The sequence below is a fragment of the Bufo bufo genome, chromosome 1 (assembly GCF_905171765.1).
Source record: "Bufo bufo chromosome 1, aBufBuf1.1, whole genome shotgun sequence".
NCBI classification, from domain to species: Eukaryota; Metazoa; Chordata; class Amphibia; order Anura; family Bufonidae; genus Bufo; species Bufo bufo.
Genome location: NC_053389.1, coordinates 316,334,791 through 316,353,617, shown reverse-complemented (window position 1 = coordinate 316,353,617; position 18,827 = coordinate 316,334,791). Strand labels below are relative to the sequence as shown.

General features: G+C 44.4%; 1 protein-coding gene across 2 annotated transcripts in view; it reads right to left on the bottom strand.

The window, feature by feature from the left end:
- The window catches only part of HDAC3 (histone deacetylase 3), a 28,659-nt gene extending 11,451 nt beyond the window's left edge, over nt 1–17,208 (bottom strand). The window contains exons 1-6 of one of the 2 annotated variants that reach the window (XM_040441471.1): nt 17,083–17,208; nt 14,476–14,558; nt 12,927–13,069; nt 5,683–5,764; nt 3,569–3,625; nt 3,432–3,487 (exon numbers count right to left, since the gene is read on the bottom strand). In XM_040441471.1, the coding sequence (XP_040297405.1) occupies nt 3,432–3,487; nt 3,569–3,625; nt 5,683–5,764; nt 12,927–13,069; nt 14,476–14,558; nt 17,083–17,137 (476 nt within the window). In that variant the 5' untranslated portion in view covers nt 17,138–17,208. Of the gene's footprint in view, nt 1–3,431; nt 3,488–3,568; nt 3,626–5,682; nt 5,765–12,926; nt 13,070–14,475; nt 14,559–16,986; nt 17,050–17,082 lie in introns of those variants that run through there. The other variant, XM_040441468.1, reaches the window with a different exon arrangement.
- Nucleotides 17,209–18,827: the final 1,619 nt, after the last annotated feature.

Genomic DNA, 18,827 nt, shown 5'->3' with positions numbered 1-18,827 from the left:
ATTGATCCTGGGAGTTATTCTGATTGCCTGATTGGAGTCGGGAAGGAATTTTTTGTCCCCTAAAGTGGGGAAAATTGGCTTCTACCTCAGTTTTTTTTTTGCCTTTCTCTGGATCAACTTGCAGGATAACAGGCCGAACTGGATGGACAGATGTCTTTTTTCGGGCTTATGTACTATGTTACTATGATTTCTGAGTAAATCCTGACAGGACTTCTAGGAGTAGCTGAGTCCTGATTACCCTGCCCCCACAGAATGGTTAACAATTCTTACTGTATCAGCGTGACCAAGTCGGGCAATCTGGACTTCCAGTGTCTCCCCCTAGGGGTCCTGTAAAGGTGTAAAGCTCCCATACACATTAGATCAGGCATCAGCAACATTTGGCACTACAGCTGCAGAAAAACTACAACTCCCCACAGGCTCCATTCATTTCTATGGAAGTTCCCAGAACAGCCAAGCAAGTGTGCATGCTGGGAATCGTAATTTCACAACAGCTGGAGTGCCTAAGGTTGCTGAAAACCAAATTAGATTATTGTTGGGTGAACTCGCTGAATTCAGTGCAGGTGGCCCACTGTCTAATGCATATGGGGCCCTCACTACTCTCCCCTGGCAGATGAAGTCAGGGGAAAGGGGATCGGGCAGCTTTAAAGGGAACCTGTCACCAGGATTTTGGGTATAGAGTTTGAGGATTCCTGTTCTAAGGCGACATTCACATGTACATTTTTTTACGCCTTGTTTTGCCTCCCATAGTGCCTGAGGTGCCAGACACTTCTGTGAATCAAAGGGAACCTTTCACCGGGATTTTGGGTATAGAGCTGAGGACATAGGTTGCTAGATGACCGCTAGCACATCCGCAATATCCAGTCCCCATAGCTCTGTGTGCTTTTATTGTGTAAGAAAAACGATTCGATACATATGCAAATTAACCTGAGATGAGTCCTGTCCCAGACTCATCTCACCTACAGGACTCATCTCAGGTTAATTTGCATATGTATCAAATCGTTTTTTTTACACAATAAAAGCACACAGAGCTATGGGGACTGGGTATTGCGGATGTGCTAGCGACGATCTAGCAACCCATGTCCTCAGCTCTATACCCAAAATCCCGGTGACAGCTTCCCTTTGATTCACAGAACTGTCTGGCACCTCAGGCACTATGGGAGGCAAAACAAGGCGTAAAAAAATGTACATAAGAATGTTGCCTTAGAACAAAAATCCTCAAACTGCGGCCCTCCAGCTGTTGTAAAACTACAACTCCCAGCATGCCCGAACAGCCTACAGGTATCAGCCTACAGCAGGGCATTGTGGGAGTTGTAGTTTTACAACAGCTGGAGGGCCACAGTTCGAGGATGCCTGCCTTAGAAGATGAGAAAAATTAAAATGTCTTATTCCAAACTTAATGTTTGTGAACTTTTGTAAGAAGAAATTTTTCCTAAATGCAGTATACCCACAGATGAAGGCCGTTATCTGCATATATAATCTGCTAACTATCTAATTTCACAGCACAAGCCTTGAAGTCAACTTACTCCTCAGATCTCCCTACTGTTGAAAATCCATTAGACACAGCTTGGTTTAAGATTTCTCTGTTTCTACTGAGACTTAGCGCCATTTAATATATCATACGGTGTATGGGCCCAGAATCTCTCAAGCACTAGCTCTTCTGTTTTATTCCTGTATCCAGATACATTGGTAATCTTAAACTGCAGAATCTCCACATCGTTCTCCATATTTCACAGTTTATTAGGTTGCTTTCACATGGCTGTGTGGTTAGGGAAACAGTCCGCTGCCCACCTGAGGCGAATATAGTGATCTGTGATGTTCCAACCCATCCACACGGGCTACCGTCCCATACCCAAATGATGCTGTGAGTAGGGGAGGGTAGACCCAGACCATAGAATCAGATCACTATGATGCAGTGTGCTCAGCTCAGACCGGCCTGTCCAGGAAATGTGCCCGTTACAAGGACCATTCTTCTTAGACCCCACACAACTATGTAAAGCAGGATAATCTATAGAGGGAATCAGTCACCCATTTTTACTAATAAAACCACCTGCAATGGCCAGCAGTACATGTTAACACCATTCCGATCATGCCTGCAAGTCATCAGTATGTGCACTGAATGCCCAGAAATCTGATACAAAGTGCCCATCTGGGATGGCTTTCCTTTTCAAAGTGCCCATGCCGCCCTCTTGTTCCTGATGCTTCCTCCTCCCCTGACATCAGTGCTTCAATACCACATCTCACATCAGAGGGCACCTATCATTAAGAGCATAGGGCCCAGTGCCTGCGCAGAACACACCCTGGAGGCAGTAGCCCACAAAAGGGAATATAGTGTGCAGGCGCTGGTACAGCATCAGGTGGCGCCTGAATTGCCACGATGTCGGGGGAGGAAGGCTTGGGAAGTTACTGGAGGAGCAGATATCAGAGAAAAGAAGAGGGATCGGGCACTTTGAATCAGAAATCCTTTCCATCTGCATATGAATAGGCATTGTGGGCATACACCGGTAAGATCGGAATGGTATTAACATGTACTCCTGGCCATTGCAGGTAGTTTTATTAGTGGGTGACAGATTCCCTTTAAAAAGTCTGTTATATTTTGGGAGCAAATGGCTAACTGCCCATTGTGAACCACAATGAAACAGGCTAGCTACCATCCAGAATCCTATGGATTTATTCACATGTTATGGGCATAAGCAGTGATTTTCACAAAATTCCTTATATGACTGTTTAATGCGAACAGACCCCGAATTATGGATCCACAACTGTAAATCCTTATTATTGGGAAAGATCCCCCCCTCCCCGAGATGAGGAAAATTGTCTTCTAGCTCATGGAATTGTATTTGCCTTCCTCTGGATCAACTGCAGGATCAAAGGTCGAACTGGAAGGAACAATCAGGGTCATTTATCAAACTGGTGTAAAGTAGAACTTGCTTAGTTGCCCATAGCAACCAGATTCCACCTTTCATTTTTGACAGCTCCTTTGGAAAATGAAAGGTGGAAATAATTGGTTGCTACGGGCAACTAAGCCAGTTCTACTTTACACCAGTTTGATAATTGACCGCAAACATTTTTTTTTAGCCTTATAAAGTTTACTACTATCCTTGTCATGCTTCCAAAACAACCTGGTTGTTACCTCAAGAGTCTAAACCTGGCCATACACATTGCATAGAATTTAGTCTTCGCTTTTCCACTACCCCAGACATATGGGAGACTGTATTATACATGGAGATCATTTTCGGGTAAGCCATGAAAAGCCTTTTATGTATTCTCTCAGGTAGGTGTTCAATTATATTACTATTATACAATAGTGAAAATCAGCATTTAACCTTCCAATGGATAACATGAGAGCAATGAAGCAAAGGTAAATTAGAGAAAAGCTATTTAAGTGATTTACTAACATAAACTCCATAGTATATAGGATTAAACATACTTACTTGAGCAGCTCCAGAATACCAATCACAATATCATTGACATAGCAGAATCCAGAAGCCTACAAAAATAATTGGCGATATGAGTAAAAGAAAACCTAAGAATATCAGAGAACAATTAATGTCATACTCTCCAAACCTACCTCAAACTTCTTGGCGTGATGAAGTCCTCCAGCCCAGTTAATTGCAATGTCACAAATCTGTTCACAAATTTATATCACAACAGAATTAGCAGGCAAAAAAATATTATTAAGAGTACAGTGATCCCTCAAGATACAATGGCCTCGGGATACAATATTCTCAGCACACAATGGTCTTTTCTGGCCCATCAAGTTGAATCTAGACTCAACATAAAATGCCTCAGATCCAACCAATCTACATGGCCATTTCTCAGGTAAAACATCTGTATTGGTTGTCTAGTACAGGCATGCTCAACCTGCGGCCTTCCAGCTGTTGTAAAACTACAACTCCCACAATGCCCTGCTGTAGGCTGTTCGGGCATGCTGGGAGTTGTAGTTTTGCAACAGCCGGAGGGCCGCAGGTTCAGCATGCCTGGTCTAGTAGATCCTCTGTGGTACTACGTTTTATGTACTGCCCCCTGTCTGTGCCAGGATGAGCTGCTCCTTTGAACATTTAAGTGAACTGCGTCTTCATTTTACTTTTCTGGTACATGTATGTACTATGTAAGACCCTGAAGAGGCTCCTGCCCTCACCATAGAAAGTGATTTATAGCGTACAGCATCTATTCCTGTCTTGGTTATCTGCATATTTTTCTTAAAACTTCTCTTTTTCTTATCTTGAGATGACATTTTGGGCTTTGGAACCAATCACGGGTTTTTCCATAGAGTTATGGACTAAAGTTGCAATGGTCGTTGTAACTTGAAGGACCACTGTATATATAATTATTAAAACTTAAAAGGGATAATTTGATATTGATGGCCTATGCCTAGGACAGATTGTGGATGTTCAACTACTGCCACCTGATTGAGTTCCAGAAGGAGTTGCACCCACTTCATTGTTTACAGGCACATCCTTGTACATTTTAGAGCTCAGTCCCATTCACTTGAATGGGAAAGAGATGCAGTATCTGGCCCAGCCATTATAAAGTGTAGGGCGCTATGCTGGGTAAACAATGGAGGCTGCAGCCCTTTAATTAGTTGATCGCCTATAGTGCCAGAAGTTGGTCCTCCACTAGAGATGGTTGAATCGATTTGCTCATCAACGTTCTTGAGCAGTGAGGGTCTGTCCCCGCTGCTCAAGGGACTCCCGTTCTCCAACATGATTGACAGGGCCGGACATCTCACCGAGCCTGGTCAATCTTGCTCTGGCGCTGCTACCAAGTTGAGATGTCTGGCCCTATTAATCATGGTGCAGGGGAGAGCTGCATGAGCAGAAGACACAGCCCCTTGCTAATCAAGAACTCTGTTTAATGAACAAATCAAATTGCCCATCTCTATACCACACTGATCCAATACTGATGGCCTTAATGATAGGCCATCAATATCAAAGTTCAGGAAAACACTGTTAATTGTCCATAGCCATTAATTATTCTGTACAGATTCATCGACTGCAGAGCTGTACACAGTGGTAAGAAAGAGTGTAATATAAAGTGGTATATAAACATAACCACAACATTAGAGAGCAAAAGGTTCTACCTTGTCAGTGTGGTCCATATGCTGAGACCCAAAGGGTTCACTAGAAGTGGTGTGTGGAGCTCTTCAGAAGACAACTGCAGCCTGAGGGGCAACACATGGTGAAGAGTTCCACAGCTTCTGTGTTCTAGCAATCAATGTAGGTCTAAGCATAAGGGCTCATGCACACGAACGTATTTGCTTTCCGTGTTTTTTTGCAGACCGTATGCAGAACCATTTATTTCAATGGGTCTGCAAAAAAAAAAAAACGGAAGTTACTCCGTGTGCATTTTGTTTCCGTATGTCCGTTTTGCAAAACAAAAAAAAATAGAACATGTCCTATTATGGAAAAAGATAGGACTGTTCTATTAGGGCCCAGCTGAAAAATACGGAATGCACACAGACGTCATCCGTATTTATTGCGGACACGGTTTTGCGGACCCCAAAATACATACGGTCGTGCGCATGAGCCCTGAAAATGGATCCCGTGCGACCAGTCCTATGGTGTCTAATAGGCATCAGTAAGGTTGCGCTCATAGCAACATAATATCACCTAAGCGAGGCATCATTCACATTGCATATAATGAGATAATAAAGCATAATAATAAAGAAGTATTGCTGAATACCTTGTTGTTTAGTTGTGTAGCACCCTGTAGAGAGGCTCCGGTGTAGCGAGAGCAAAACTCAAAGAGGCCTGGAAACACTGGGCTGTAAAGAGATAAATGGCAACAAGGACAGACTGAGGAGGCGAGGAGCAGTGAACCGGTTTACTGTACTTCAAAGGGGACTTTATCCAACATGCTTCCAAATCTAGGACTACACAGTAGCGTAAAATTAACACTTTAGACAAGTCGAGCCACCAAAAAGTGTGTGTGATTTGTCTGACTTGCTGTCACATGGCTATTTTAGATTTGCTATTTGGCTGGTCACAAGCTCGTTGCACAACGACTTACATTTCAGTCTATGATGGCAAAGTTGGATGTGTGACTTGCTACCAAAAATTTAGTTTGGATTATGGATGACATGGAGTCACCACAATAATAGATGTTGGGAGCCAGGTATGTGATTCTGCTGATGGCACCCACTGCCTATATTTGTATTAAAAGGTTAGTTATCTTCATTGGTGGCAGTGGCCACAGTGGGGAGGGAGAGACTGCTTCCTTCTCCACTGTGCTGCTGAAGAGAACATGGTGCGACAGCAGCGCGCGCCATGTTCTCTGATACTAGATTGCACAGTAGCACAGCCTAGTATCGGTAAAAGGCAAATCCCGGTATCGAATCGATCCAGGTACAAAAGTATTGATTATTTGATACCCAGTGCAACCCTATTGCCAATCATTAGAAGTAATGTCACAATGCTACATTGTGGTCTTTATGTTACAAGACCAAAGTCGCTGGGGAGAACTAGCCTTACTCTATTCATACAAGCTGACCTCAATGAGCTCCAGCTGCTGGAACTTACTGCAACCACTGGTGAAAGCTACAAATATCTGGACATACTGTGCTGCACACACTTGTGTGGAGTCTGGCACAGAAAGGGTTGCTCTTTGAGGTGGGCAATAAAGGAACATCCTGAGCAAGAGAACCCCATCTGTACCATGCACGCAGGAGATGCTTTATGAGTATACAGGAAGGATTTGTGAGCTGCTACTGCCAGGAAAGAAACTACATGCTTTTTAAAGGGATTTTCGAGGATTAAAATATGTATCACCTATCCTCAGGATAGGTTACCAACTATCTGATGATTGGGGGAAGGAACGGGCAGGGATCGACTCCCAGTACTCCTGACAATCAGCTGTTAAAAGACCCTAGGCCAGTGACATGTCACATGGGCTTTGTGCAACTCGCTGCCACTGAAGTGAATGTGACAGAGTTGCAATGCCAAGCACAGCCGCTATATAACGTACAATGCTGTAACAGGAATACTATGAAGGGACCCCACTAATCAGCTATCCCGAGGATAAGTCATTAATATTTACAGGGGTTGTCTCACTTCAGCAAGTGGCATTTATCATGTATGAAAGTGAATACAAGGCACTTACTAATGTATTGTTATTATCCATTTTGCCTCCTTTGCTGGCAGGATTCATTTTTCCATGTAATAATATCTGCAAAGACAGGTGCACTCTGTGTTCTTACTAAACCCTCAAACTGATGTTAAAATTGAGAGATTAGCCAACATATCCTACTATGGAGGACATGTCTGAGCACCGTGCCAAGGTTTCTCAAGTAGCTTGGGTCCTAACACTCACCTACCTGTGCCGTATGGGCAATACCAGGGGCCAGTGGGCGAATTACAGGAGTGTGAGGTCCGACTCACAGAAAACTCACCAGTTACCTCCAGCATGTAGCCATGCTAGAAATGGGAGGAGGGAGGAGTCTGCGAGTCCCACTCAAGACTGGCTGATATGGCCCAGGCCTCGCAGGTGCACCTAAATGTAGCCTGTGGATGGAAAACAGGCACATTTAAATTGGAGTTTATACACCTCCAATTCATTTTTCCATCACATTATACACTGCTCGTTTCCAGGAGTTACGACCACACTGCAATCCATCAGCAGTGGCCGCGCTTGCACACTAAAGGAAAAATTTTCCTTGAGATCACCATGACGACCACAAGGAGATTGACCCCTGACCTCTGCAGGGGCAGGAACAGAGAAAGGTTAAAACACCATACACCAGTGCTTTCCAAAATTACAAGAGTGAGAGGTGGAGATAAATCTAAGCAACTATTATATAATTAGAAGGTATTAATTCATACCCTCAACGAAATTAAGCAAATAATGAAAATAATTGGGGAGGTAATAACGGGCTGTCAGGGTGATTTCATGGAAACCAAAATTACCGGTAAGTCCAATTCAGATTTTCCAGATCACCACCATGACTGCCACAAGAAGATATCCAAAATTATAACATCAAGGGGGGGCTAATGCCTGAAGGACTTTACGTCCAAAGGACAGTTCGGGAAGAATTGGAGAAATTTAAGCGGTAATGCTTAATAAAAGTATGTACAGTCGTGGCCAAAAGTTTTGAGAATGACACAAATATTAGTTTTCACAAAGTTTGCTGCTAAACTGCTTTTAGATCTTTGTTTCAGTGGTTTCTGTGATGTAGTGAAATATAATTACACGCACTTCATACGTTTCAAAGGCTTTTATCGACAATTACATGACATTTATGCAAAGAGTCAGTATTTGCAGTGTTGGCCCTTCTTTTTCAGGACCTCTGCAATTCGACTGGGCATGCTCTCAAAAAAACTTCTGGGCCAATCCCTGACTGATAGCAACCCATTCTTTCATAATCACTTCTTGGAGTTTGTCAGAATTAGTGGGTTTTTGTTTGTCCACCCGCCTCTTGCGGATTGACCACAAGTTCTCAATGGGATTAAGATCTGGGGAGTTTCCAGGCCATGGACCCAAAATGCCAACGTTTTGGTCCCCGAGCCAACTCGTTATCACTTTTGCCTTATGGCACGGTGCTCCATCGTGCTGGAAAATGCATTGTTCTTCACCAAACTGTTGTTGGATTGTTGGAAGAAGTTGCTGTTGGAGGGTGTTTTGGTACCATTCTTTATTCATGGCTTTTTTTTTGGGAAAAATTGTGAGTGAGCCCACTCCCTTGGATGAGAAGCAACCCCACACATGAATGGTCTCAGGATGCTTTACTGTTGGCATGACACAGGACTGATGGTAGCGCTCACCTTTTCTTCTCCGGACAAGCCTTTTTCCAGATGCCCCAAACAATCGGAAAGAGGCTTCATCGGAGAATATGATTTTGCCCCAGTCCTCAGCAGTCCAATCACCATACTTTCTGCAGAAGATCAATCTGTCCCTGATGTTTTTTTTGGAGAGAAGTGGCTTCTTTGCTGCCCTTCTTGACACTGGGCCATTTTCCAAAAGTCTTCGCCTCACTGTGCGTGCAGATGCGCTCACACCTGCCTGCTGCCATTCCTGAGCAAGCTCTGCACTGGTGGCACTCCGATCCCGCAGCTGAATCCTCTTTAGGAGACTATCCTGGCGCTTGCTAGACTTTCTTGGACGCCCTGAAGCCTTCTTAACAAGAATTGAACCTCTTTCCTTGAAGTTCTTGATGATCCAATAAATTGTTGATTGAGGTGCAATCTTAGTAGCCACAATATCCTTGCCTGTGAAGCCATTTTTATGCAATGCAATGATGGCTTCACGCGTTTCTTTGCAGGTCACCATGGTTAACAATGGAAGAACAATGATTTCAAGCATCACCCTCCTTTTAACATGTCAAGTCTGCCATTTTAACCCAATCAGCCTGACATAATGATCTCCAGCCTTGTGCTCGTCAACATTCTCACCTGTGTTAACAAGACGATTACTGAAATGATCTCAGCAGGTTCTTTAATGACAGCAATGAAATGCAGTGGAAAGTTTTTTTTGGGATTAAGTTAATTTTCATGGCAAAGAAGGACTATGCAATTCATCTGATCACTCTTCATAACATTCTGGAGTATATGCAAATTGCTATTATAAAAACTTAAGCAGCAACTTTTCCCATTTCCAATATTCATGTAATTCTCAAAACTTTTGGCCACAACTGTAGTTGACTCCACATTACTGAGGGAATGCAGGCTGTCAGAGTTCCCAGCAAACTCATAGCTTCTCTTATAGAGCAGATCATCTTCCTCTGGAAGGTTTTGACTTTCCCTTTAGAAACGGAATCTTGTGGTCTGCGACTGCGGGTCCAGGATGACTCCCAGGAACCGTAACTCTGGTCGATGGCTGTAGACATGATTTCTGCGGATTGACAATCCAGCCCAGTTCTGTTACAGGGGATAAAAAAAAAAAGTGTCCAGATCTGTTAGTAATTGGTCTACTGTATCTCCCACTAGAAGGAAGTCGTCTAAATAAGGGATCAAGTTTAGTTCTTTTTGTCTCAGGAATGCTACCATCTCGATCACCAGCTTGGTGAATATTCTGGGAGCTTAGGAAATCCCAAACAGAAGAGCTGTAAACTGAAAATGGCAAGTGTTGCCTTGCTGGTTTTTTATGGCGAATGTCAAGAATTTTTGAGAGTTGTGGTGGATCGGGATGTGATAATACGCATATTTTAAGTCCACTGTACACATCACTGCATTCCTTTTTATTAGGGAAATTGAGGATCCCAGGGACTCCGTCCTGAACTTCCTGTAGGAAATGTACTGGTTGAGGAATTTCAGATTTATAATCATACGGAATGACCCTTCCTTCTTTTTCACCAGAAAGAGACTGGAATAGAATCCCCGGCCCTGTTCTGAAACTGGGACCTGAATTACAACCCCTAAATCTATGAGATCTTTGATCCCTGCCAAATGCTGCACTAAGCTTTCACTGACCCCAGATTTGATATAAAAAAATCTGCTCGGGGGGACTGAAGAAAATGGTATTTTGCAGCCTGCTCTGACTACCTCCTGGGCCCAGGTATTTGAGGTTACCTTCTTCCAGGAAGATAGAAATTTCTTTACCCTTCCCCCCACTCTGGCGTCATTGTTCATCGGCGGGTTTACTCTGGGGATTGAGTAGAAACCCTTTCCCCTTACCCCCTTTGGGGTAACTCCAGCAGCCTGACTTCCCTTTCCCTCTGTAGGATCTCTCTTGGACCTGAAAGGAACTAAAGGGAATTTCCCTCCCATAAGGTCTATCCTCCGGAAACCCCTTCTTTTTATCTGATGCCTTTTCCAGGATCTTGTCTAAGACTGGACCGAAGACATATTCACCTGAAAAGGGGATAGAACATAACTTAATTTTTGAAGTCTTGTCCCCTTACCACGATTTGATCCAAAGGGCACGACGTGCCGCATAAGAAAGACCTGCATCCATGGCTGAGAATCTAATGGACTCAGCAGACGCATCTGTTATAAAGGCAGTTGTTGATTTTAGGAGAGGGATGGAATTTATTATTTCCTCCCTGGGGGTCTTATCCCTCAAATGGGTCTCTAACTCATTTAGCCAAAGATACATAGACCTCGCGACCGAGGTTGCAGCAATGTTAGATTTAAGATTAAACATGGACCCCTCCCAGGATTTACGTAGTAAGTTGTCTGCTTTCCTCTCCATGGAGTCCCTCAATTGGGATGCGTCTTCAAAGGGTAAAGAGTTTTTTTAAAATAACCTTGGCTACCTGTACGTCTATTGTGGGGATCTCGTCAAATAGTCTTGACTCTGCCGGATCAATTAACAGGTGGTTCTTGTATTCTCTAGATACCCCTAGCCTCTTCTCAGGGTCTAACCATTCCTCCAAGATCATATCCCGAATGTTTTCGTTAATCAGGAACACTCTGGTTCTTTTTGTCCTTAGTCCCCTAAACATCTCCTCCTGAATGGAGTGATTTTTTTTTTTTTAACATCCTCCACCCCCATGGTGGCTCTTACGGCTTTAAGGAGGTCAGACATCTCATCTGTGGAAAGTAGAATTTTTTTTACAGCCTTCTGGAATTAATTTCTCCCTTAGAAAGGGAGTCCCTCCTCCCACTGTCTGGAAGAAGAGGCGTAGTCACCCATGCATTCCGAATCAGAAGGGGAGTGTGAGATTAACTTTTGCCTTTTCGGGGGTAAGGCTCCCTGGTCAGCCTCCGACATCTGAGATAACGAAGCCTTAACCTTCTGAATCATGGAACGAACCTCTTCCCTCAGTGAGGCACGTTCCTCCCGTATTATATTAGCAATGCACTTTTTGCAAAGCTTTTTGGAGTAACCATCGGGTAACTTTTTGAAACATGAAATACATTTTGCAGGTTTTTTTGGTTTCTTCTGAGCCTCCTTAGATACCTGTGAGGCGAGAACAGACCAAAATTAGACGGGAGGAACTATGAACTGCAGCAAGGTGAAAACACCACTGTGCGCCATAGCCAGAGAAGGACACACCAGACTTAAGTAAAGGGTGATCCGCAACCCCAATATGTGTCTGACCATAAAAAGGCAATCCCCGCAGGGAACTTACTGGAGGCTGAGAAGTAGCATCAAGCTTGCTGGGCGATTGCAGTTCCGGACCTGACATCTGTTACACCAGACCTCAGATCAGTGCCTACACGTGGCTCCTCGCTTTCCAGCCGGCATTTTGAATGCTGAACACCGCCACGCGTCGCCCACCTCCTACGTCACTTCCTGGACGCACCGGAAGGGACGTCATCCAAAGCACAAATGCGCTGGGCGCTCGCTCCAGCTTAAACCACGAAGGGCCAGGAGGAGGACGGTACCCCGGGAGCAGGCTCCGGATGTACCAGAGCGAGCCCTCCCATCTCTCCCCTGCCCAGCTTTAGTACAAAGACCGCCGGCGAGCAGGGGAGTACCGCAAGCTCCAGCGGTTAAGATAAGTGCCACAGCACACATACTCCCAGCAGGGAGTTCCATACACAGATAAAAAAACGTCATCTTCTCTCACATCTCCCTGACCCACAGGGAGACCTTTCTCTGCCCTGGCCTCTGTAGGGACAGGAAACACTGGTGTATGGTGCAGGAGGGGAGTGTCTTAACCTTGCTCTGTTCCTGCCCCTACAGAGGTCAGGGGTCAATCTCCTTGTGGCCGTCATGGTGATGATATGGAAAGTACCGGCCTCTCTGGTGGCCGGGACCATGGGGGTGCACAGCGGTGGCTGTAACCCCTGGAAACGAGCAGTGTATAATGTGATTGAAAAATGAATCCAGCCAGTAAAGGAAGCAATATGGACAATCACAGTACATTAGAAAGTGTCTTGTATTAACTTTCTCTACATGATAAATGTAATTTGCTAAAGTTCCACAACCCCTTTCATTTCTCGGTGTCTGCTCTTTCAATTCTCTACTGTAATACTCACTAAGCTTTCATGTGATGCCTCCATAGATTAGTAACAATCTGGACAGACATTTGATGAAGCCCAACTTACCAATCGTCACCAACATTGAAGGCATTTAAGCTTTTAGTGAAGCCTTGCATGTTGTTGGGGCTCACCCGCTGCAGGAAATCAATGTAATCCTCAGAGTGAAAGCGGCACATATCATGCTGAGAAGCTTGGTAAGGCTTAAACATCTGTGGGTAGCAAAAAGATGACGAGTCACTTCTTCAGACAATGAACCAATGCAGACAGCGCTCCAAGTGGTCGAAGTTGGTAGGTGCACGCCCCTAAGACCTCTCACACGAATACGGATTGGCTCAGGATGCGTTCAGTGAAACTCGCACCATTTCGCAAGTTCAGTCAGTTTTGTCTGCGGTTGCGTTCAGTTTTTTCTGCGCGCGTGTGATCTGTATTGATGTGTTTTTCACGCTTGTGAAAAAAAATGAAGGTTTACAAACAACGTCTCCTAGCAACCATCAGTGAAAAACGCATTGCATCCGGATGCAATGCGCTTTTCACTGAAGCCCCATTCACTTCTATGGGGACAGGACTGCGTGAAAAACAAAGAATATAGAACATGCTGCGTTTTTCACGCAATGCAGAACTGATGCGCGAATAAAACACTCATGTTAATGAATGGGTCAGGATTCAGTGTGGGTGCAATGTGTTCACGTCAGGCACCGCAGCTGCACGGAAAACTCGCTCGTGTAAAAGGGGCCTAAAGGGCAAGGTCCAAATTTCCCAAAATATCGGACAGTTCAAAGTAAAAATGGATGGAAGCAGCACTCCAAATTGGAAAATACTTGTGCCTCTTTTATTCTATATGAATCACAAGTATTTAGCAATTTGGAGCTCTGACTCCCATCATTTCTTACTTTGAACTATGCGTCCTTTCTTCAGTGGCCCGTGGCTCCCTCATATGGCTAATGTCTGGCCTTAAACTACATTAAAGGGGTATTCCGGTTATCGCAAGTTATCCCCCATTCTGTGGCTATGAAATGGATGGAGCAGCTGGTCGCAAATTTGCGCCGTCACTCCATTAATTTCAATGGGAGCGCCAGAGAGAGTCGAGTGCTGTACTCTGCTATCTCACACAGAAATGGAGTGGCGGCGTGTTTTTAAAACCGGCTGCTCTGTCCATTTCAGTGGGGCCCCACAGGGTAAGGGATCCACACGGATCTGTGGAAAGGGGATAACCTGTTATAACCGGAATACCCCTTTAAAAGGCAATATACAGTCTGTAAAAAATAATAATAATCTAAGTAAGGCAGAAAATATGATGTTCCTCCAGGAACTTGGCAGTATTTTGGATTCCAGTGTAGCATTTCTAATACTACTATTAGATTTTGGCAATTCCCTTATACTTTTCGAATAGTTCATTCAAGCTGAGCTTCAACTTAAAGGGGTTGTCTGCTTTTTTTAAATTGATGACTAATTAATAAAAAGAAGTAAAAAACAAACAAAAAAAAAGACAACCCGTTTAAGGGTTTTTTAAGATCTAACACTGAAGGTCTCTTCTTCGTATCCTTCGGATAAGCCACCAATGTTATAGTCTACAAAATCCCTTTATGGGTATAAACCAATTAAGCACAGTACTTACAATCATCTTTTTATACAGGCCATAGTGAAGAACCAGGCTGTGGGTGAGGGCCAAGCGGTGAGGTTTCATCGGGTGGCCTGTGCCTAAAAATTATAAAGAGGTTATGCAACAAGCTGTATAAAACCACGACATGTGAATACAGCCTAAGCCTAAACATTGCTTGAAGGAAACCATGTCCTATTAACCTAGAGTTGTGGCAACTACCTTTACAGAACGAGCTGCCTCCATGAGTTGGAGGGTCCATCTAGATCAGGTGTTGCAGTTATCCATAGTGACAATTTACTGCCAGCATCTTCAGCTGTTATCTGACTGCCGAGGGCAACTGCTCACTTGACCGTTGCACCATCTTCTATTGTTTTCCAATGAAAACGTCGCCAAAATTTAATGTCTACAAAAAAGCTTGAATGTCGCCTGGTGTTAAAGGGATTGTTCGGTTTCGGCAAGAAGATAACCACCAGGGATTAGCCTGGTACTTTGATCCAGCATCGCTTTCTCCAAAGCGGGCTTTACCTGGCTGCAGCGGTGAGGTCACGTGACCCCTAAAGACAATCACTGATCTCAGAGGTGCACCGCTGATACTCTACCCATACATGTCTGATGGAAGGCTCAGACATGCTTGTGTCTGCTATAGAGCTCATGGTGACAGGGACTGATGCCAGTCTGTGTACAGCACTGCACAATCTGTTGGCACCATAAACATATAAAGCCCCTTTTAGGCCTGTGTCACACTTACTTTGTGGCTCTCTGGTTTTGAGATCTGGCAGAGGATCTCAAAACTGGGCCAAAACGGAACATTCCGTTCCGTTTTTTTGACCTGGACACAAAACCAATGCAAGCTGCGGTTTTGTGTCCGGTCTGCGAAACATAACAAACCGGATCTGGAATGAAAATCAATATAAGTCAATGGTGCCAGATTAGATTTCTTTTTTGGCGGTGAAAAAAAAAATAATAATAACGGATCTGGCACCCATGGACTTACAATGATTTTCATACCGGATCCGGTTTATGCATTCAGTTAAGATTTAATCCAACCGGATTTACCCGAAATGGATGCGTCCGGATGTATTAAAGAGGACCTTTCATCTGAATCAAGTAAGTAAACTGAATATACATACATGGAGAGCGGCGCCCAGGGATCCCCCTGCACTTACTATTATCCCCGGGCGCCGCTCCGTTCTCCTGTTATAGGCTCCGGTAAAGTCACAGTTAGGCTCCACCCATTTGAGCCTGCCGCCGTCTCCTTCTCCTATGCTGTAGCGCTGGCCAATCGCAGCGCTCAGCTCTTAGCCATGCTATGAGCTGAGCGCTGCGATTGGCAAGCGCTACAACATAGGAGAAGGAGACGCCGGCAGGCTCAAATGGGTGGAGCCTAACTGTGACTTTACCGGAGCCTATAACAGGAGAACGGAGCGGCGCCCGGGGATAATAGTAAGTGCAGGGGGATCCCTGGGCGCCGCTCTCCATGTATGTATATTCAGTTTACTTACTTGATTCAGATGAAAGGTCCTCTTTAAGACATACTGATAGGGACCTTAGATTGTGAGCCCCGTTGGGGACAGTTGGATGCTAATGTCTGTAAAGAGCTGCGGAATATGTCAGCGCTATATAAGTGCATAAAATAAATAAAGTAAAAGGCACAGATCCGTTTAATTCCCGTTTTGAGATTCTCTGCTGCATCTCAAAAACAAAGCCACAAGTGTCAAGCAGGCCTTACATGACATTTAGGACATATGCTCAACATAGACTACATAAGTACACAAGTCTAATGAATGAGGCCAGAGGCTTGGCTATAGGGTTACCCATAGGATGTACCATAAATGTCTGAGGGCGTATCTGCACACGTTCCTGTCTATAGGGTTATCTATAGGATGTACCATAAATGTCTGAGGGCGTATCTGCACACGTTCCTGGCTATAGGGTTATCCATAGGATGTACCATAAATGTCTGAGGGCGTATCTGCACACGTTCCTGTCTATAGGGTTATCTATAGGACGTACCATAAATGTCTGAGGGCGTATCTGCACACGTTCCTGTCTATAGGGTTATCTATAGGACGTACCATAAATGTCTGAGGGCGTATCTGCACACGTTCCTGTCTATATGGTTATCTATAGGATGTACCATAAATGTCTGAGGGCGTATCTGCACACGTTCCTGTCTATAGGCGTGGATCCCAGAGCGATCAGACTTCATTATAACATAGCCTTTCACACAGGCAGAGGGTCAGGACAATTATTAGGTCCGAACACGGATTCCGAGCCACGTATAAAACTACTGCCTATCACCACTCATCTTTCAAACAGCCCATTCATCTGCTTATACACTGCAGACAAACAGTGAAACTGTAGGGGAATGAATGACCACAGCTGAGATCATTCATCCGCAGGCAGAGGAGATGACTGATGGATGTAAGTGCTGAATGGATCCCGACATGCCAATGTGCCCTAAACATCTGGGATGGCATTGGCAAAGCCTGGGAGTATTAGGTAAATCATCCTCCGGCTATATACTGGGACCGGCAATTCCATGAAGCAAGCTCATCCCGACAGGTAACGGGCACAAGGAGCACATCCACCACCGGCGCTCACTGAGGGCGGCGGACTCACCATAATGGAAGTTGCCCACGTCCGGGTCGTAGAAATAGGCCACGGTTTTCGCCATTTTGGGAAATAAATATAACCAGCCCCGGAGGCAGAATATGAAAAGTACGCTTCCGCCTGCGCTCCGGAAGTACGTTCTGTGCAGAGCGTCCGCCACACAGCGCGTCACTAGTTACTAGGTGGAACCCGCTCTGCTCTTTGGCGCCGTCTAGTGGAGCAGAAGGGAGGCGGCAGCTTCTAGAACGTGACACCGAATTATTCCGCATGTTAGGTCTGCGCAGGAAACGTGTCACCAAAACAATGGCGGTGTTCCACACAAGCTATGGTATTAACCAGGGTGTCTCAGGACTTAAATCTCTATCTCCTATTTATGTATCTGTCTATCTCATAACTAGAAAAGCCCAAGACATGTGAACAGCACAGCAGAGTATGTTGACACAGGGTGCAGGGGCTGCTGGAGCGACCCTCTCGCCCAAATTGTATAAACCAGAAGTCCACAGCACTTCCTTCAGTAAAGGAGATTGATTCCCCAATAGCAACGTTTGGGTCCACACACCGGAACCGTCCTCAAGCAGCGATAAGAACAATGCATATAAATAGCGCGATCCATAATAAACATAATTCTGGGGAAAAGCTAAATACAGTGATAATACAATCAAAAATCTTTGATTCAACTAATGTACCGAAGTATTAAATGTGTATACATGATTGTGAATTAAGTAAATGTTAGAATATTATGATAATAAATTTTAAAAAAAACTTTTAAAATTATAATCAAGTGATGATCAACACATATAAAAAGTGCACAAAATTAAAATCATTAATTGAACAATAATAACCTGGCTGGGATCCCTGGTTCACATGAGGGATCGTGCGTGATCTGTGATCCGTGGAACGCATCGTTAGAGCTCTCACGTGCCGCGTGAGGTTCTAGTCATGTGTCTGAGATCATGTGATCAAAGACATCGCGATCACATGACCCACCTCACCAGAGTTCACTGCCGCAGCGCTCATGTGACTACACATGTCAAAGTCACATGATCTGCCGCCCTCATATTCACTTAGCCAGAGCCTTCAGAGCAAACCACTTAATCATTAAATTAATGGTATATTTTAAGTTGTATAATTATTAATATCAGCATTCACGTAAGGATACATGCACACGACCATATGTGTTTTGCGGTCCGTATGCCATCGTTTTTTTTTTTGCGGATCCATTGTAACAATGCCTAAAACGGACAAGAATAGGACATGTTCTATTTTTTATGCAGAGCTACAGAACGGACATACTAATGCGGACAGCACTTGCATTTTTTGCGGACCCATTGAAATGAACGGGTCAGCATCCTATCCGCAAAAAAACCAGAACGGACACAGAAACAAACGTTCGTGTGCATGTAGCCTAATTCTGTTACTTTCTCGTGCATGGCATTGGGGGACACAGCACCATGGGTATATGTCCAACTACCACTAGGAGGCGACACTAGACATAAAAAGTGTTGGCTCCTCCCCGTTGGGCTATACCCTCTCCACAGACACTAGACAGATCAGTCTTGTTCTAGTGTCCGTAGGAGGCAGACCTGACCTGCTTTTTTGTGCAGGTCATCCTGCTACTTTTTTATTTTATTTTTTTCTTTTAATCATTTTTTCTTATTTTTTTCTTTTAATCATTTTTTCTTTCTCTGCAGGTTTCGGCCTGCGGCAGGGGTGGCTCCATCGTGTTCCACTTTAGTTGCCCCCCTGCGGGCGCG